Genomic DNA, 17,509 nt, shown 5'->3' on the forward strand with positions numbered 1-17,509 from the left:
TTGTGGAGGAAGTGCCGGTAACAGAAATAGACACTTCTTCTTTGTCATGTCAAATATAGCATTTTATGTATGCTAAGTACACACAATTACATAATGTTTCACACTTTTTGCATAATTGGACCAAACTGCAGCTAGACATGACACTCACTAAAACATTCTGTTCTCAAGAGAGATTGAAGGTATTTTACATTCGCAGCAGTATAACATTTCACCTGTCACTCATCCATTCATCCAACCAATAAACAAACAAAACCAGGGCGTTTGGTCTTTGCGTAACTCACGCAGCGTCTGCGCAAACCTCAGCGCAGCCACGACGCGCCGGGCGCACGGCGCGCTTGGTTAAATGACGTCACTGTGTCATGTCGACGGGCAGCGTGCGCCATCTTGAAGCGAAACCAAATCACGGGCAGATCCCGCTCGCTCTCATTCTGCGCTCGTTCGCACCGTCCGCCCAGCTGAGCTCCAGGATAAGCCGCATTGAAGGCCCGAGGCACAGGCACAGGCACAGGCGATGATGGCAGGTACAGGGGCCGCGCGGGGGTTTGTGTTGGTAGGCGGGGGCGCGAGCGGCAACTGTGCGGCCTAAACATCAAACCAGCCCCCTTAACTGACACTAAATCAAACCCACATCCACTGCTCTATCTCAGTATGCATGCTCGGGCTGGCAGGGCTCTGACTCCCGCGTGATGAAATGCTTCTGGGAGGCTGATCTGAGCATGCATTTCAATGCACTTGTGTTGTTGTTGTTGTTGCAGGGGTTGGTGGAGGCAATGATTTCCAGTGGTGCTTCTCCCAGGTCAAAGGAGCCATAGATGAAGATGTTGCAGAAGGTAAATAACTGCTTGCATTGGTTTTAAACACCTTTGGGTGAGTATGCATGAGTGATGAACACATTGGAGGAGTTTTGTGTAGTCAAGGGTGCATAGCAAGGTATGATAGGAAGAGATGGAGGCAGTAGTGTACACCGATCCATGAAAATATACATATATTTCGTAATTGCTCTTCAAAAAACGTTTATGGACAGATCCTCTTGTGCTTGGAACTTTGCATCGCAGTGCTGTAAATATTGTTGGCTCATGTATGACCGAATGCTTTTGATGTTCTTTATTTCTAAGTCGCTTTGGGTAAAACCACCTGCTAAATGATTCAATTGAATAGGTGTAAGGATTAGTGCACAGAGGCAGTTGGTCGTTGTCACAAAATAAACACAGACTGCTTATTTTGTTATCTAATTTATAGACATTTTTATATTATCCTGACTAAATGCATATGGCTATATGCATACATGTGCAATTGAATGGACATGGAATAGTGAGGTCTCTGTGGTAGGAAAAAAAGAGCAAAAATATTGATGACTCAAGTTGCACTCATAGTCCAAATTGTTGTCCAATCAAATCCTCTTAAGAATGAGAATGCCACTCCCCTTTTATATTACTTAAGGTGAGTTACAACAGCAGAATATGGCAAACTAATAAGCCATAATTCCCTAGTTGATTATTCACTGTACATTAGAACTAGTTTGTATTACTCATTTTCTGAACTGTTATTTTAAGTATGCAAATGATGCATCTAATTAAAAACATAACACTAATTTGCATGCCTTTTCATAAGGCCAGGTTTAAATTGCTTTATTTTGTTGACCGATGTTACAGGGGGGATTTTGATTATCTTTTTAATCGCTCTATAAATCAGAAAAATGTGACCTAAATAAAGCAAGCGATATATGAACAAAAATGGAATATAGATCGGAGTAAACCTTTAAAGTTTGGTGTAATTCTGCAGAATTGGAAATGTTTGACTGAGAAAACAACTTTTAAAGATATGTATAGTAATTGAAATATAAAAACTCAATAAGTGTAAGATGGAATATTTTGGATGTTTTCTTTACACTAGACGTTAAGAAGGACGACGTTCCGGAAGCAAAAAAAAAAAAAACAAAGCAATGTTTTTGCCTGAAGTCAGACTATCACTGACAAGTAGCAGACGATTGGCTGCTTTTTTAACTGTCAACAACCAGTAAATTAATACATTTTCACCATGTTTTAAGAAATAAAATGTGACCTAAATAAAGCAAGCGATATATGAACAAAAATGGAATATAGATCGGAGTAAACCTTTAAAGTTTGGTGTAATTCTGCAGAATTGGAAATGTTTGACTGAGAAAACAACTTTTAAAGATATGTATAGTAATTGAAATATAAAAACTCAATAAGTGTAAGATGGAATATTTTGGATGTTTTCTTTACACTAGACGTTAAGAAGGACGACGTTCCGGAAGCAAAAAAAAAAAAAAAACAACAAAGCAATGTTTTTGCCTGAAGTCAGACTATCACTGACAAGTAGCAGACGATTGGCTGCTTTTTAAAAAATGAAACAATATGTCAGTTTCAGTAGGAAATATGGCTGCGTGGCAAAGAACGCAATGCTTGTCAAACTATTTTGCAAGTTTTTAATTCCATGAAGGCGATTGTTGGCAAACGGGCAGTTAGCATAGTACAGTCATAGCAATAAATCCAAATCAGAATGTATTATTATGCGGATTGATGGATTGGTCTGCTGGTGAACGTTTTTGCTGTTTTCTGGGGCTCCTGTAGGGAAGCACATCCTGCCTTTGAAACGGCGGAAAGCATGTCCAACTGGTCCGACCAGCTCACATTATCCGTGTGCCGTGTGTGTCCGAGGGTGCGCTCGGCTCCATCCAGAGATCAGTCAGTGAGGCTTTATGGGGGGGTTCTGGGAATACAGATGTGCTTGTGAGTCTAGAAAGGCAAATAGAGATTTAATATAATGTTGAGATTGTCCGTTCTTATTTGCCTTTTATTTAGTTGTTGCATTATTTTTCTAAAAATATCAAGGTTGCGTGTCTTGTCACTGTATATGAGACAAAATGTAGCCCGTTTTATTCAGTTCAGAGACATTCGTAAGGAAGTTTAATGTTGAAACAAAAGTTTTTAGTAACTTGAGTTGTGTTGTTTGTATGGTGGCAGTGATGTTTTTGCCTCTTCCAGCTCTCCGCTTTGCCCTCTGTGAAAAATAAAACAGATTTCTAGGAAACGGACACATGTTGACTGGTGTAATATCATCTGAGCCGAGTGGCCCTTATGTGGTAGAGAAGGTTATTTAGAGATCACCGTTTCGCCAGACTGTGAGGTGTGATTGCTCCGAGCGATAGCCTAATCCTTCTTTCTGTGGAATTCTATGGAAACGGAATTTTGAGTTGTAGTGATAAGGATGCATGCGAATTTGGATTGTGTGTATTTTTAGCGGACCTTCAGACTGGGTGCTTGCAGGATGCAATCATCGAATGAAATGCACTCTGACTTTCTCACACTCCGCATAATAGACAGCTCTGAGATAGTAATTCCTAAGTGTGAAGACTTCCGGTTTTCTCTGCACTTTCTAGTGGAGGGTTTGTGTGTTTTAGAGCAGGAAACTGAGCAGAAGTTGTTCTTATAGCCTTTTTAACTTGTTGCATATGATTTATTGGAATACTATTTGTGCAGAATTATCATAGACATTATGTAAAAAAAAAAAATAATAATAAAAAATAAAATTATTATGTTTAGTTGCTTGTGTGCGGTTTCTCTACCCCTGAAAGACATTCAAACAGGAAGTGTCATTTGTTTGTGGGAAGGACTGCACTGCAAACTCCCTCAAAGTTATATGTGGATGTTTATAAGGCCGTAATTCCTTCAGGATCTCACATGAAGGGTTGGTGTCATGTGTGGTGGGATTCCCTCACGATCTTACCTGTCCAACATGGCCGCGTGGCACCCCTCGCTCAGCCTCCCTGCGGGCGAGCCAGCGCTGTCCATACCGCAGCTACTCCCAGGCTCTTAAATCTTCCTCTGCTGTCTTGTGTGCGCTGCTGACAGCCACAGCCTGGAACTGTGCTATAATGGCCTCTCTCTACCTTTCAGGATGGGTATGTGTGCGTTTATCTCAGTCTGCTTCTCACGCCGGGTGCTCCGCTGGTTTTGAGCTTTTTCCAAGCGCTAACGGACTCCTCTGTGATGTAACGTGTTGTTTGGGTTACTGTAATGCTGTAATTTGATCTGGTTTTGGGAGGTGCTGATGGTATGTTGCTGTAGGTTGTGGCTGATGTCCAATGTGGATGTTAAATGTTAATATTTGCTCGGAGGGTTTATTTACGAGGTGGTCACCATCCGTCATGAACCTGCCTATGCTTCCCCCACTGCTGCTGCGGTTGTTTTGGTTTGTGATACAGTACAGTGGTGTTTCCTCTCTATCTGTACTTGTGTCGTCTTCAGATGCACATCACAGGATGAAAAATCAGGATAGTTAATGACCATGTCTCTTCACGCTTCACAAAAACATGTCCATGTCACCAAAAATAAGGGGGGAAAAATAATGCGTATATTTTTGCAGAAATAAAATGAAGCGCTGTTTTTAGGACCGATAAGATGTTTTCAATTTGTACATTATGAGAATTAAACCATAATTAAGCAGTCATTACTGTAAGAAGGCGATAAATCAATGTTTATAAGATATATTTTGCTGTATTTAGATTTTTGGTATCTGGTAATAACCATCGTTGATTTGTATAAAATAATAGCAATAATAATAATATTAAAGTTATGTTTTGTATAGTATAGAAATTTGTCAATTGTGTCATATAGCAACATATCCATTTAATTTTGTGCAATCTAATGTGCGCTCATTAAATTGTACGTAGTTAGTAGTATTGATTAATAACAAAAGTTAATATAATTTAAGAAGTTGATAAATATTTAAATGGCGTGTTCATATAAGATTTTTTTTAACCTTATTTGCATTCATTAAATTGTAACTCTTATAATTATTATTATTGTTGATATTATCATTATATACTATTACATAAACATAACAATGCTATTAGTATTTTTAATGAGAATGTAGTATATGCAGATATTAAATTTTTCAAATATTGAATAAAATGGTGTAATTGGTCATTTTATTGGCATTCATTAAATTGTAACTAATATTGCATATAACGAATACTATTCTTTTTTTAATTTGTAAATATATAGTATATTCAGATTAAAAAAAAAAATTTAATATTGAATTGTGTGAAAGCGGATTTAATTTGTGTACATCCTATTTGCTATCAGTAATGTAACAGGAATTTAAGAGGACAATGTTTTTATTGCAGTGGTCATCAGTAAAGCCTTCATTTTCTGTATGCAGAATCTTTGTTGATAATCTTTGTTGATGTTGAAATATGACCGGGCATGTTCTTGTTGTATATGCAGATATTAAATTTTTCAAATATTGAATAAAATGGTGTAAGTGGTCATTTTATTGGCATTCATTAAATTGTAACTAATATTGCATATAACGAATACTATTCTTTTTTTAATTTGTAAATATATAGTATATTCAGATTTTTTTTTTTAAATTAAATATTGAATTGTGTGAAAGCGGATTTAATTTGTGTACATCCTATTATTTCTCAGTGTCCTCCAAAAAATAAAATTGTTTACACATTTTGTTTATAAATTGATGTGTTTTATCCATTATATATTTAAACAAACTGACCAATGCAGTAAATAAAAATCAGCTTGACGTAAAATAAAGATGCTGAGTCAGGTTAATTTGGATATTAAAGGGGTGGTTGATTGCGATTTCACTTTTTTTTTGTGTGTGTGTGTAATGTTGCTGTTTGAGCATAAACGATATCTGCAAAGTGACGAAGCTGAAAGTTCAATGCAAACGGAGATATCGTCTTTTTATTTCTCAGTGTCCTCCAAAAAATAAAATTGTTTACACATTTTGTTTATAAATTGATATGTTTTATCCATTATATATTTAAACAAACTGACCAATGCAGTAAATAAAAATCAGCTTGACGTAAAATAAAGATGCTGAGTCAGGTTAATTTGGATGTTAAAGGGGTGGTTGATTGCGATTTTCACTTTTTTTTTTTGTGTGTAATGTTGCTGTTTGAGCATAAACGATATCTGCAAAGTGACGAAGCTGAAAGTTCAATGCAAACGGAGATATCGTCTTTTAAAATTCTGTCAGTTTAATGACTACAAAAACGGCTGGTAGGGGACTACAAGTAGTTACTTCCCGGGTTTGTGATGTAACAAACCCAGATAAACCCCGCCCTCGGGAAAAGGCAGCAAAGGGGGCGAGGCCATGCTGTGCTGCTTTAGAGAAGAGGAAGAGAAAACTAGAGATGCACGTAAAAAATCTATTCATATATGAATCGCGATTCTCTCTTCTAACGATTCTGATGGATTCACAAGTTTCAAAATCAATGTTCTAAAGCAGCAGTTCTTAATACTGTTCCTCGTGTCCGCTGCTCTGCACACGCTCTGCACACGCTCTGCATCTCTCTCTCACCTTCTCATTCAGCTCAGCTCCAACAATGAACTGTTCCAATTATATACTTATTTTCACATGGCTATGAGAAGCGTTAAACATGGACGTGCGTGCAGTTGCCGTACTGTATTAAAGCTTTAATCAGGATAAAACCGTATATTAAAAGCTAACATAAGCAGTAGCATTTACAAATAACAGCATATCTAAAAGTATGAGACAACAAAAAACATACCATTAAGAGCCGTGCTTGCACAGGTTCTGCACGATCATCTTCAATAATATCCTCTGCTTCTCAATCGAGCTCAAACTGATAAGCGATATTAACGACGCCGTTGTGCACATGCCGCTGAGGAGAGGGGCGGGACATTTAGACGCGCACTAGAGGCGGTTTAGCCAATCACAACACACTGGGCTAGCTAACCAATCAGAGCCCATCGCCTATTTCTGAGGGCAGGGCTTAAAAAAAAAACAGGAAAAGATCAGCCCGTTTCTCAGAGAAGGGATAGAGTGGTGTGGAGTAAAGTTAAATTGTGTTATGTAATGCTTGCTTTTTTTTTTTTTTTTTAACTGAAGCATTAACACATGTTAGACTGCACCCCATAAACACAATCAAGCCTTGGAGAAAAAAAAAAAAAAACGGTGAACCACCCCTTTAAAGTGTGTTCTCCAGGCTTGATTTGTCACATTTATTTTGTGTTAGGTTAGTGGGTTATGTCTGCATTCAGCTCTCAAGTCGCAGATCCCTGGCCAAGCATCCCAAACACTCTTGTGTTAAAAACACACACACAAAGTTACAGGGGTGAGTAAACGATATTCTCACATTGGCTTTGATGGTACTCAACAGTGAAGTTTCTGTGAACTCTGCTGTTTCTGTATAAACTGAAAACAGAGTCTGTTTGCCGTTCGTCAAAACATAATCTCTTTTTTTTTTTTTTTTTTAATTCCTGCTTTTTTTTTTAAACCCAACCTGTAGCCAAAACTAGCTCTGAACCGAGACAGAAGGCCCTACCGAATCATTTCATTGGGTTTACTCAGATTTTAGTTAGTCGCTCATCAGCGTTTTTCACCTGATGCAGAGTTAACTCAACAAATCCACAGTGAAGAAACCAAATGGCCATTAGTTTTGTTTCAGTTCTATAAATGTACAAAAGGTGTTTGATTATCCGTTGTACTGTGTTTTTGGCGTGTGATCCATCGGCTAAATGAAGCCCAGGCCTGTGTCTGCATTGAGCTAATTGTTCTGTTTCAGGAACACTGAATCATGCTTCTGTTTGTCCCCGTGTCCTTCCCTCTGAGCGAGAGAGATCAGAAGGGTGAAGCAGCAGGGGTGGAGAGAGGAAATGATCCACACTGAGCATAAATCTGTTTTACTTCCGTTTGAGCTTCAGAATAAAACCTCTACACTTAAATGTGTATGAAAATGAGACTTGAATATTGCACATGTTGGCACAACATGCATTGTGATCGGTGTTGCATAATAAGACCAGGAACATGCATTTAGGGTCAATTTTGGCGTCCGAGCTTTCTACTTTTTTGAAGCCGTGCATGTTGAATGTATGCAATAGATTTGTTTTAACTCCAGTTTGAGCTTAAAACATCTAAACTTAAGCATGCATGAAGATGAGTCATGAATAATGAATATTTAATGAAAGACAAACATTAATTGCCTTCGGCATGATATGCAATGATTAGTCTTGCACAATTTATAAGATCAAAAACATGCATTTAGAAAGTTAATGTTGGTGTCAAAGCTTTCTAATTTGTTAAAGCTGTGCATGTTTAATGTATGAAGTAAATAATTGTCTTATCTTTCTTCCTTTCGGATATGCAGCGGACATTATCTCAACTGTTGAATTTAACTGTTCGGGGGAGTTATTAGCCACAGGAGACAAAGGGGGGAGAGTCGTCATATTTCAGCGAGAACAGGAGGTGATGCAACTCAAAGATTTTTATTGCATTTAATATTTTAGGAAGTGTGATTCAAGGTGTTTACTTAAGTGTTCAATGTTTCTCTCCATAGAGTAAAAACCGCCTACTCTCAAGAGGGGAATACAACGTGTACAGCACCTTTCAGAGTCACGAGCCTGAGTTTGATTACTTGAAAAGTTTAGAAATCGAGGAGAAGATCAATAAAATCAGATGGCTCCCGCAACAGAATGCTGCACACTTTCTCCTTTCTGCAAACGGTATGAAGACAAAATTGTGATTTTTGCTTCTGTTTCTCGTACACCACCATTCAAATGTTTTATTGTCTTTTTGTTTTCTTTTTAAATTGATCAAAAGTGACAATAGGGACGTGTATATCGTTATAACATTTATATTTCAAAAAACGTTTTCTTAAACTGTCCATTCATCAAAAAAATCCTGAAAAAAAGTTTCCACACAAATGTACACTTGTAATATTTTTACAATATTTGTTTTTACTGCATTTGTACATCAATCAAATGCAACCTTGGTGAACATTAGAGGCTTTCAAGAACAAAAAAACAAATCTTACCAACTCCAAATTTATGAATGGTGGTGTATCTATAGCTGTTTCAAAATTATTTGAGCTGCCTACCTAGACAGACAATGCCATATTTTGCTCTGATTAAAGGAAAATGTGTGTGCTTTTTGGCTTCATTTCCTCTCACTAGGTTTTAGAAACGAGCTTTGGACATGCAATTTCTCTGTTACTGACTTGGTTTTTTCTTTTTGTTTTGTTTCCTCAAAAAGATAAAACCATCAAACTATGGAAGATCAGCGAAAGGGACAAACGAGCAGAAGGATACAACCTTAAAGATGAAGACGGAAGACTGCGAGATCAGTTTCGAATCACAACACTACGGGTTAGTCTGCCGCTTCTCTTCTGATGACATTTTGAGTTGAGAGTGCAGCCAGTGGAGGTTAGCTGTGCACAGGTTTTTAGTTAATAAATATTTGATAAGATTTAAAGTCAGATGTTTCCAGAACTTGTAGTCTGTAGAGTACATGCCATGTGATGTAAATGCACAGTATACACCCAGCTGTCAGTGGGGCAGGACTGCTTAATGCTATTTACACCTGAGAGTGATGAAGAAACATGTACAGAAAGGGACGTGTTCCAGACAAGTCAAGACAAGGACGTTTTTGGAAAAACTATACAGCAGTGTACCATGATTTCATTGCAACCTTATATAGGTTTTATATTGGTTGTTATATTATATTGCATATTTAGTGCTGTCAATATATATAAGGGGTGTAACGTCGCACGTATTCGTATAGAACCGTTCGGTACACATTACAAACCAAACGATTCGGACAAATACTATTATATTTGGAAAATAAAAGAGATTAAAGTGTGTAAAATATAATGTTCTCATAAAATATAATGCTCAAAAAGGCAGTCCAAACGATGTGACAGGCAACGTGATATCTGCCCCTCCCATCTCCAAAGAAAAACACACTACTCCAGTCAGGCATACGCTGGACTAGCTCGTTGCAATATGGCTAGTAACGTTAATGCAATTACCAGACCAGAAAAAGAGGATCCTCCAATAACCAACAGGTCTGGCGTTTGGGACCACTTTGGTTTCCCTGTAAGTTATGAGGGTGATGGCAAGAGAGTGGTGGATTAAAACAACGGTATGTCGCATCTGCTACACAACAATAAGCTACATCAGCAGCAATACTTCAAACATGTCAACTCATTTACGACATCAACCCAGTGTGTCAATAACTGGAACTAGAACTATACAAACTATCCCCGCAGCATTCAGGCAGGCATTTCCATCAGAATCAAACTGGGCAAAACAAATCACTGAGGCGATCGGAACATTTTATAGCCGCGGATATGAGACTTTACTCTGTAGTGGAAAATGTGGGTTTTAAGAACATGCTTAATGTAATTGAGCCCCGTTGCACTATTCCTTCACGAGCCCATTTCAGCTAGACCGTAATTCCTGCTTTGTACAAAAAAACAAGAGCCCAAATAGAGAACCAGTTGGCTGAAGCACCAGCAGTTGCTCTAACAACAGGCAGCTGGACATCAAGGGCTACACAAAGCTACCTGACTGTAACGGTTACGGCACGTTACCTTACTGATGAACGGGAGATGAAAAGCCATGTTTTTCAGACACGCCCCCTTGAGAGTCACACGAAGGGATGACCGAAGCAGTGGAAATGTGGAAGCTGGAACGAGCTAATGTTCCTGTGACTACTGACAATGCCAGGACTATAGTTAATGCTGTTGGAGCTGCTGGACTTGGGCCACAAATAGGGTGCTTTGCCCATGTCATTAATCTAGCGTCTCAGAAAGCAATGGCAGTGCAGCAGATCTCTCGACCTCCTAGCAAAGATCAGAAAGATTGTGACCTCCTTTCACTGAAGCACAACAGCGGCCCATGTGTTGAAGACAAAACAGGAGTTGCTGCAGCTTCCTATTCACAAACTCATCCAAGATATACCAACTAGATGGAATTCAAGCTACGATATGATTGAAAGATATCTTGAGCAGCAGACAGCAGTGTATTCTGCAATGACAGACAAAGCTGTGAAGAAAATTGTTTAAAGACATTGTGACTTTGTCTGAAAATGACGTGTCATCACGGTTTTGAAACCCCTGAAAACTGAGTCCTCTCCATTCGCGTCCATGGTCCTGCCTATGAAAATGATGATCCTGAAATCCATGGTACTGTAAGATGATGACAGCCCAGCAGTGAGGGATGTCAAAACAGCTATCAGAAGTGACCTGCAGCAGAGATACACAGAACCTGGTCTTCAAGATTACCTGCACAAGAGCACCAGTTTGGATCCACGTTTCAAGTCACTGCTACACTTGGATTCTACCACTGGCCTGAGAGTCTATGATCTTCTCACCACAGAGATTGTGAGCACTGAATAGCAGGTACTATTTATATTTTGCTGCTTACTATATTTTTGATTCATTATTTGCATACTTGTTTTTATCTCAATATTTTTGACACTGTGAGTACATCTTGATGTTGTTGTGTTAATAATCTGTTCTGTATTGTTGTATTCCATGTCCCTGTGTATAACATTCCTATGTGTGGTTAATACTAACCTTTTGTAGTGAGTCCCATTCTATGGGTTATGAGCATCTGCCTCACGATTCTTCAATCAGAAACGAGTTTACACTTGATTTCCAAAACCTGGTCATTTTATTTTACTAGTGTAAGATTATTGTTGTTTATATTTCTCCAGGGCCAAGCCACAGGCACCACAGAGCCAGAGCCACCTCCATAGAGACTCGGACAGTGGACTTGGAGCCCTCAACATCACCTCCACAAGAAAAGAAGTCGGCCATGACTGAGCTGTTTGGAGGACTGTTCATGACCCATGACTATGAGCCAAGCACCAAGTCTGTGGCCAAAATGGCAGAGGGGGAGATGCAGTTGTTCAGGGTAGTGGACTGTATTCCCTTGGATGCAGATCCACTGAAATGGTGGAAAGCCCACGAGCACTTATACCCTCATTTTGCCATGTTGGCACGGCGTTACCTGGCTGTGCCTGGAACTTCTGTCCCTAGCGAGAGGGTGTTTTCCACTGCAGGTGACATTGTCACATCAAGCAGATCTGTGCTGTCTGAAGAAAATGTGGACACATCTTTCTGAAAAAATAAAAACTTACTAATTGAGTAAAAACACACTGAGTTCCATTTAAAACAAAATTGTTCTTTTCTTTTTATGTGTTTATCACTATTACAATATTACATTTAATTTTTGTTATAAGGAGCTATTTGGTTTTGGTTATAAGGAGGTTTTTGTTTTATATGCTGCTAAGAAACTCAGAAGATGGGTCAAGTATAGCTCCATTGTTCAAAATAAAAAAAGATCATACTTTATGATGTTAGTTTTAATAAATTATAAAAGTGTAAACATCAAGAATTTCTCTGCCATTTCTTTCTTTTTGCTGTGTCGAAAACATACCGTACCGTGACACCACTGTGTCGTATCGAACCGAACTGTGAATTTTGTGAACCGTTACACCCCTAATATATAATATAGGCTAATGTTACCTCATAGCATTGTTCAGTGTTAGTGTCATGGTTCCTTTTACTAATGCTTAGTTATAGCTGTTGAGTTATTTGACTTAAATGGATAGTTCACCCAAAAATGAAAATTCTGTCATTCATTACTTACCCACATGTCGTTCCAAACCCGTAAGACCTCCGTTCATCTTCGGAACACAAATTAAGATATTTATGATGGAATCTGAGAGCTCTCTGACCCTCCCCTAGACAGCAAGGGTCCTTACACGATCAACGTCCAGAAACGTAGCAAGGAGATCGGTAAAATAATCCATGTGACATCAGGGGTTCAACCGTAATTTTACGAAGCTACGAGAATACTTTTTGTGCGCAAAAGAAAGAAAAACACAAACGACTTTATTCAACTATTCGTCTCCTCCGCGTCACCCTAGCTTCGTTTTGGAGAGTATCCACTGAATGCAAACAGCGTATGTTGTTCTGTGTCAGCCGCACCACACGGATATGTTGTCCGCGTGGCGCAGCTGACACAGAACGGCATACGCTGTTTGCGTTCAGTGGATACTCTCCAAAATGGAGCTAGGGGGACACGGAGGAGATGAATCGTTGAAAAAAGTCGTTTGTTTTTTTTTCTTTTCTTTTCTTTTGCCCACAAAAAGTATTCCGGTAGCTTCGTGAAATTACGGTTGAACCCCTGATGTCACATGGATTATTTTACCGATCTCCTTGCTACGTTTCTGGACGTTGATCGTGTAAGGACCCTTGCTGTCTATGGGAGGGTCAGAGAGCTCTCAGAATGCATCAAAAATATCTTAATTTGTGTTCCGAAGATGAACGGAGGTCTTACGGGTTTGGAACGACATGTGGGTAAGTAATGAATGACAGAATTTTCATTTTTGGGTGAACTATCCATTTAAGTCAAATAACTCAACAGCTATTGCTAAGCATTAGTAAAAGGAACCATGACACTAACACAATAATGTAAATAATGACAGCATTTTCATTTTTGAGTGAACTAACGCTTTAAGGTTTTCTTCCAAACTGGGATTTCTGAGTTGATGAATGGCTACTAATTCAATCATAAAAATGTCAAATCAAAAATAAAAACAATCAAAAGAATATGCTTACTAAAGATTTAATATTATATTTGTCCATTCCCATTAACCAACATCATTGATGGACATGCAAATGTGTTAAATTATATAAATATTAACTTAAAATTTGAGAGGGGAGTTAAAGAAAATATTTCAGATCATTTCTTTTAATTGAAATATGTACACTTTCTTGGCTTATTATTTCATTAAGTAACTCTTTGGATGTTTCGCAGGTTCCTGTGCTGATGCCGATGGACTTGATGGTGGAAGCAAGCCCACGCAGAATATTTGCTAATGCACATACTTATCACATCAATTCCATTTCAGTAAATAGTGATTATGAAACATACCTTTCTGCAGACGACCTCAGAATAAACCTCTGGCATTTAGAAATCACAGATAGAAGTTTTAGTATCCTTTACGCAATCAGTGACGTTCAATTTTTTTTCCCCCTCTATTTTATTGCAATGTGCCTGATCTGAATGAATGTCTATACTATAATTTTTATAACCCATATTCCACATGCCTGTTTTTATTTATGCACTTTTTTTTTGATGTACCTTTTAAGACTAATATGTAAATATTCTCTATCCGTGTGAAATTATGTAATTTAGTTGCGTCTATATGGTCTAATATATTCATCTTTTAGACTGCAATAGGTTCACAATACAATGTCCCCTTGAACAATTGTATTTTACTGTAAAACATACACATTTTTAGTATGTGTGGATTAAGACATTGGCCAATCTGAATATATTTAAAGAGACACCATCAGCTCCAATCGTCTTTTTCAACCGTTTCTTCAGAAACCGAATCCCCAAGGAATGACCAAGGCCTGCATCTCTGACACATCTCAATGACTTTAAAAGTGTGTTTGAAGTTATTTCTGTTGCTTTCCTTTACCGTTTCCCTCCTCAGACATTGTAGATATAAAACCAGCCAATATGGAGGAGCTGACGGAGGTGATAACAGCGGCCGAGTGTCACCCACACCAGTGTAACGTCTTTGTATACAGCAGTAGTAAAGGAACCATCCGCCTGTGTGACATGAGGGCCGCCGCACTCTGCGATAGACATAGCAAATGTGAGTATTTTAAGTCAGTCCAGTCTATTTTTCCCCTCTTTTTTCCCTTTTATACTCTTCCATCCCTTTATTTTCCATCAGATGGAGAGTCTGAACTCTCTACGTGGGAATGTTCCCTGACGCAGTGTCCTTTTCTCCTAAAACACGATCAGACTCTCTCACTAAAAGGCAGTGGAAAGTTCTCGTTTTGTCTGTTTTTGCCATCCGCTGTTTAATGTCAGCAGGGCCTTGTGTTATGTAATCCCTGGGTTATGTAATTAATCGAGCGCTCGGTTCTCTTCTGAACTTGGACCTCACTCCAGACCAAAAAAGCAAACTCTCGCCATTTACTTCCTGTCAAATCCACTAGTTACAAAACGGAATGCAAGTGCATACAACTGAAGTGTTTGGATGGAATTAATGGACCGTTAGCATTATATATCCAATTTATTCCTTTTGTTTTTGTTATTTTACTGTTAGTGTTATATATGCAATTTAATCCTTTATTATTGTTATTTTACCAAGTATTACATTCCAAACTATTCTTTACAAAAAGGAAATGTGACACTATGATTTATTCTAGGATAAAACATTTTGGCATTTGACAGTCTGCTGTTGTTGATAGGGTTCATTTCTGGTCCATTGGTCACTAGAAATGGGAAGATCAAGTCAAATGCATTGTGGGATATATACACACACTACTGTTCAGAAGCTTGGGGTCAGATGTTTTTGATCGTAGGCACTTATGCTCACCCAGACTATTTATTTGCTTTAAAAAAAACAGTATTATTGTGAACACCAGTTCACACCAGTCTTAAGTGTCACATGATCCTTCAGAAATCATTGTAATATGCTGATTTGGGGCAAAAAAACATTTCATATCAAAATTTAAAGGAACCCCCGCCCCCCCAGCATTTTGTAACATTATAATTGTCTTTTGCTGTCACTTTTGGGCAATTAAATGCAACTTTGAATAAAAGTATTCATTTCTTAAAAAATAAAAAAAACAATCTTTTGAATGGTACTGTTCATGTGCAGGATTTTAATTGTTTTACTCGAACAGCTATTAATGTTTCTGCTGCAAGTCTGAAATGCCATCAAAAATATTGTGTTTTTGTTCGTCCAAAGTTTTTGAGGAGCCAGAAGATCCCAGCAGCCGGTCGTTCTTCTCCGAAATCATCTCCTCCATATCTGACGTCAAGTTCAGCCACAGCGGTCGATACATGATGACCCGCGATTACCTCTCCGTTAAGGTTTGGGACCTGAATATGGAGAACCGGCCCGTAGAGACCTACCAGGTACAGTAGAGATCGTATTATTGCAACAGCTGACATTCCAGAGCTTGTGCTGTCATGTTTTCAGAACATGGTGTTTCACGTCTTCAATTAATACGTTCTTCATATACTGCCAGCACCTCCACAAAGTTTCACACGCCGCTTAAATGTAAATTTGCAAATGATATGATAACATTTGTTTGTTAGTTTTTGTTGCTGATTCACATTTGTTGTGCTCCTCTGTTTTAGGTACACGAGTACCTACGTAGCAAGTTGTGCTCGCTCTACGAGAACGACTGCATTTTCGACAAGTTTGAGTGCTGTTGGAACGGTTCAGACAGGTGCGGAACCGTATTTAATAAGGGGGGCATTCTGCGTTCATGCAGAATTTTACTCTCCAAGTACTTTTTTAAAATATATTTTTAAATTATAGTATATAGAGAGAAATTGTTTTACTTGTGCAGGAAAGATAAACATTCTGGCAAAATAATATGAATTTCATATATAATTAATAATAGAATAAAAATAATAATAAACTATTGTATGTTATACCAGTGTTGGGAAGTTAAACATTCTGGCAAAATGATATGAAATTAAATAGATAACAAAACACTTCTGACTGACAGGTCTGACTGACATCGCGGGTCATCATGTATATATGGGTTTATTACTGATTTGGTGTTGATGTTTTATTACTGAAGTGGTACTTGAACACAAATGATGTGATTGAAAGAATCACTGAATCGGGTTTTTTGAACTGAATCAAAATAGTTGAAACCAATAGTTTGAAAGAAGTACTCCCACCTGTGAATCAGATTTTTGATCCTGCATCAAACAAATGCTTAATACTTAAGATACAAACAAAAAGATCTAAAAACTGTTTCCAACCTATTATGCAGGTACAAAAAGTAGCTTAAATGCATCACGATTTGCTTGAATGTAATTGAAAACGGTGGTGCAGAAATTCTCCAAAAAAAAAAAAATTCAAAAGCCTGGTGTAACTGTTTGTAACCTATCGATTGCAACAAATTGACAACTAATCTTTTTTTTTTTTATTCCCCTCATCTCATCGGCCCCTGCAATTCCATCCTTCTCAGTGCCATTATGACGGGCTCCTACAACAATTTCTTTAGGATGTTTGACAGGAACACGCGCAGGGACATCACACTGGAGGCATCGAGGGAGAACAGTAAACCCCGTGCCATGCTCAAACCCCGCAAGGTCTGCACCGGCGGCAAACGGAAGAAAGACGAAATCAGCGTGGACAGCCTGGACTTCAACAAGAAGATCCTACACACCGCCTGGCACCCGAAAGAGAACGTCATAGCTGTGGCCGCCACCAACAACCTGTATATATTCCAGGACAAAATTAATTAAAAGAGAGAGAGAGAGAGAGTGATTTAAAAACTAAGAAGAAACAAAAATCAAGAAAAAGAAACATCCCCTCCTCCCCGGTCCACCCCCACCCCGCGCAGGTCAGAGGACGCTCAAGAAATCTCGTACTTTGCGATGATAAGCCTAGTCGTTAAATCTGTAAGAGAAATATGGCCTTGTTGTCAACCTGACAAAGAAGCAAACCACTTCACGTTAACCAGGAAGCTGAGAGACAGACTATATATTTTGGGAAAAAATCCCTCTTTGTTAGGGCGTCAATAATTCACGACGACCCCAAACCAAAATAAAAAACAAGGAAAGGCCGATATCAACCAACCCTCCAGCGACGGAACCGACACAATCAGCATTAAGAGGCTAGATCCACTTCGCAAAAGTCATACATTTATCCGTCT

At 38.5% G+C, this 17,509-nt stretch overlaps 1 protein-coding gene across 1 annotated transcript; it reads left to right on the forward strand.

The window, feature by feature from the left end:
* The first annotated feature begins 353 nt into the window (after positions 1–353).
* Positions 354–17,101, forward strand: LOC107582184 (serine/threonine-protein phosphatase 2A 55 kDa regulatory subunit B delta isoform-like). The gene is made up of 10 exons (XM_016267930.1): positions 354–521; positions 756–830; positions 8,159–8,256; positions 8,348–8,513; positions 9,043–9,155; positions 13,620–13,797; positions 14,305–14,469; positions 15,577–15,746; positions 15,972–16,063; positions 16,820–17,101. The coding sequence occupies exons 1-10, from the start codon at positions 512–514 to the stop codon at positions 17,097–17,099; spliced, it is 1,347 nt and encodes a 448-aa protein (XP_016123416.1). The 5' UTR covers positions 354–511; the 3' UTR covers positions 17,100–17,101.
* Positions 17,102–17,509: the final 408 nt, after the last annotated feature.

This window comes from Sinocyclocheilus grahami, unplaced genomic scaffold (genome assembly GCF_001515645.1).
Source record: "Sinocyclocheilus grahami isolate Dianchi unplaced genomic scaffold, SAMN03320097.WGS_v1.1 scaffold41.1, whole genome shotgun sequence".
NCBI classification, from domain to species: Eukaryota; Metazoa; Chordata; class Actinopteri; order Cypriniformes; family Cyprinidae; genus Sinocyclocheilus; species Sinocyclocheilus grahami.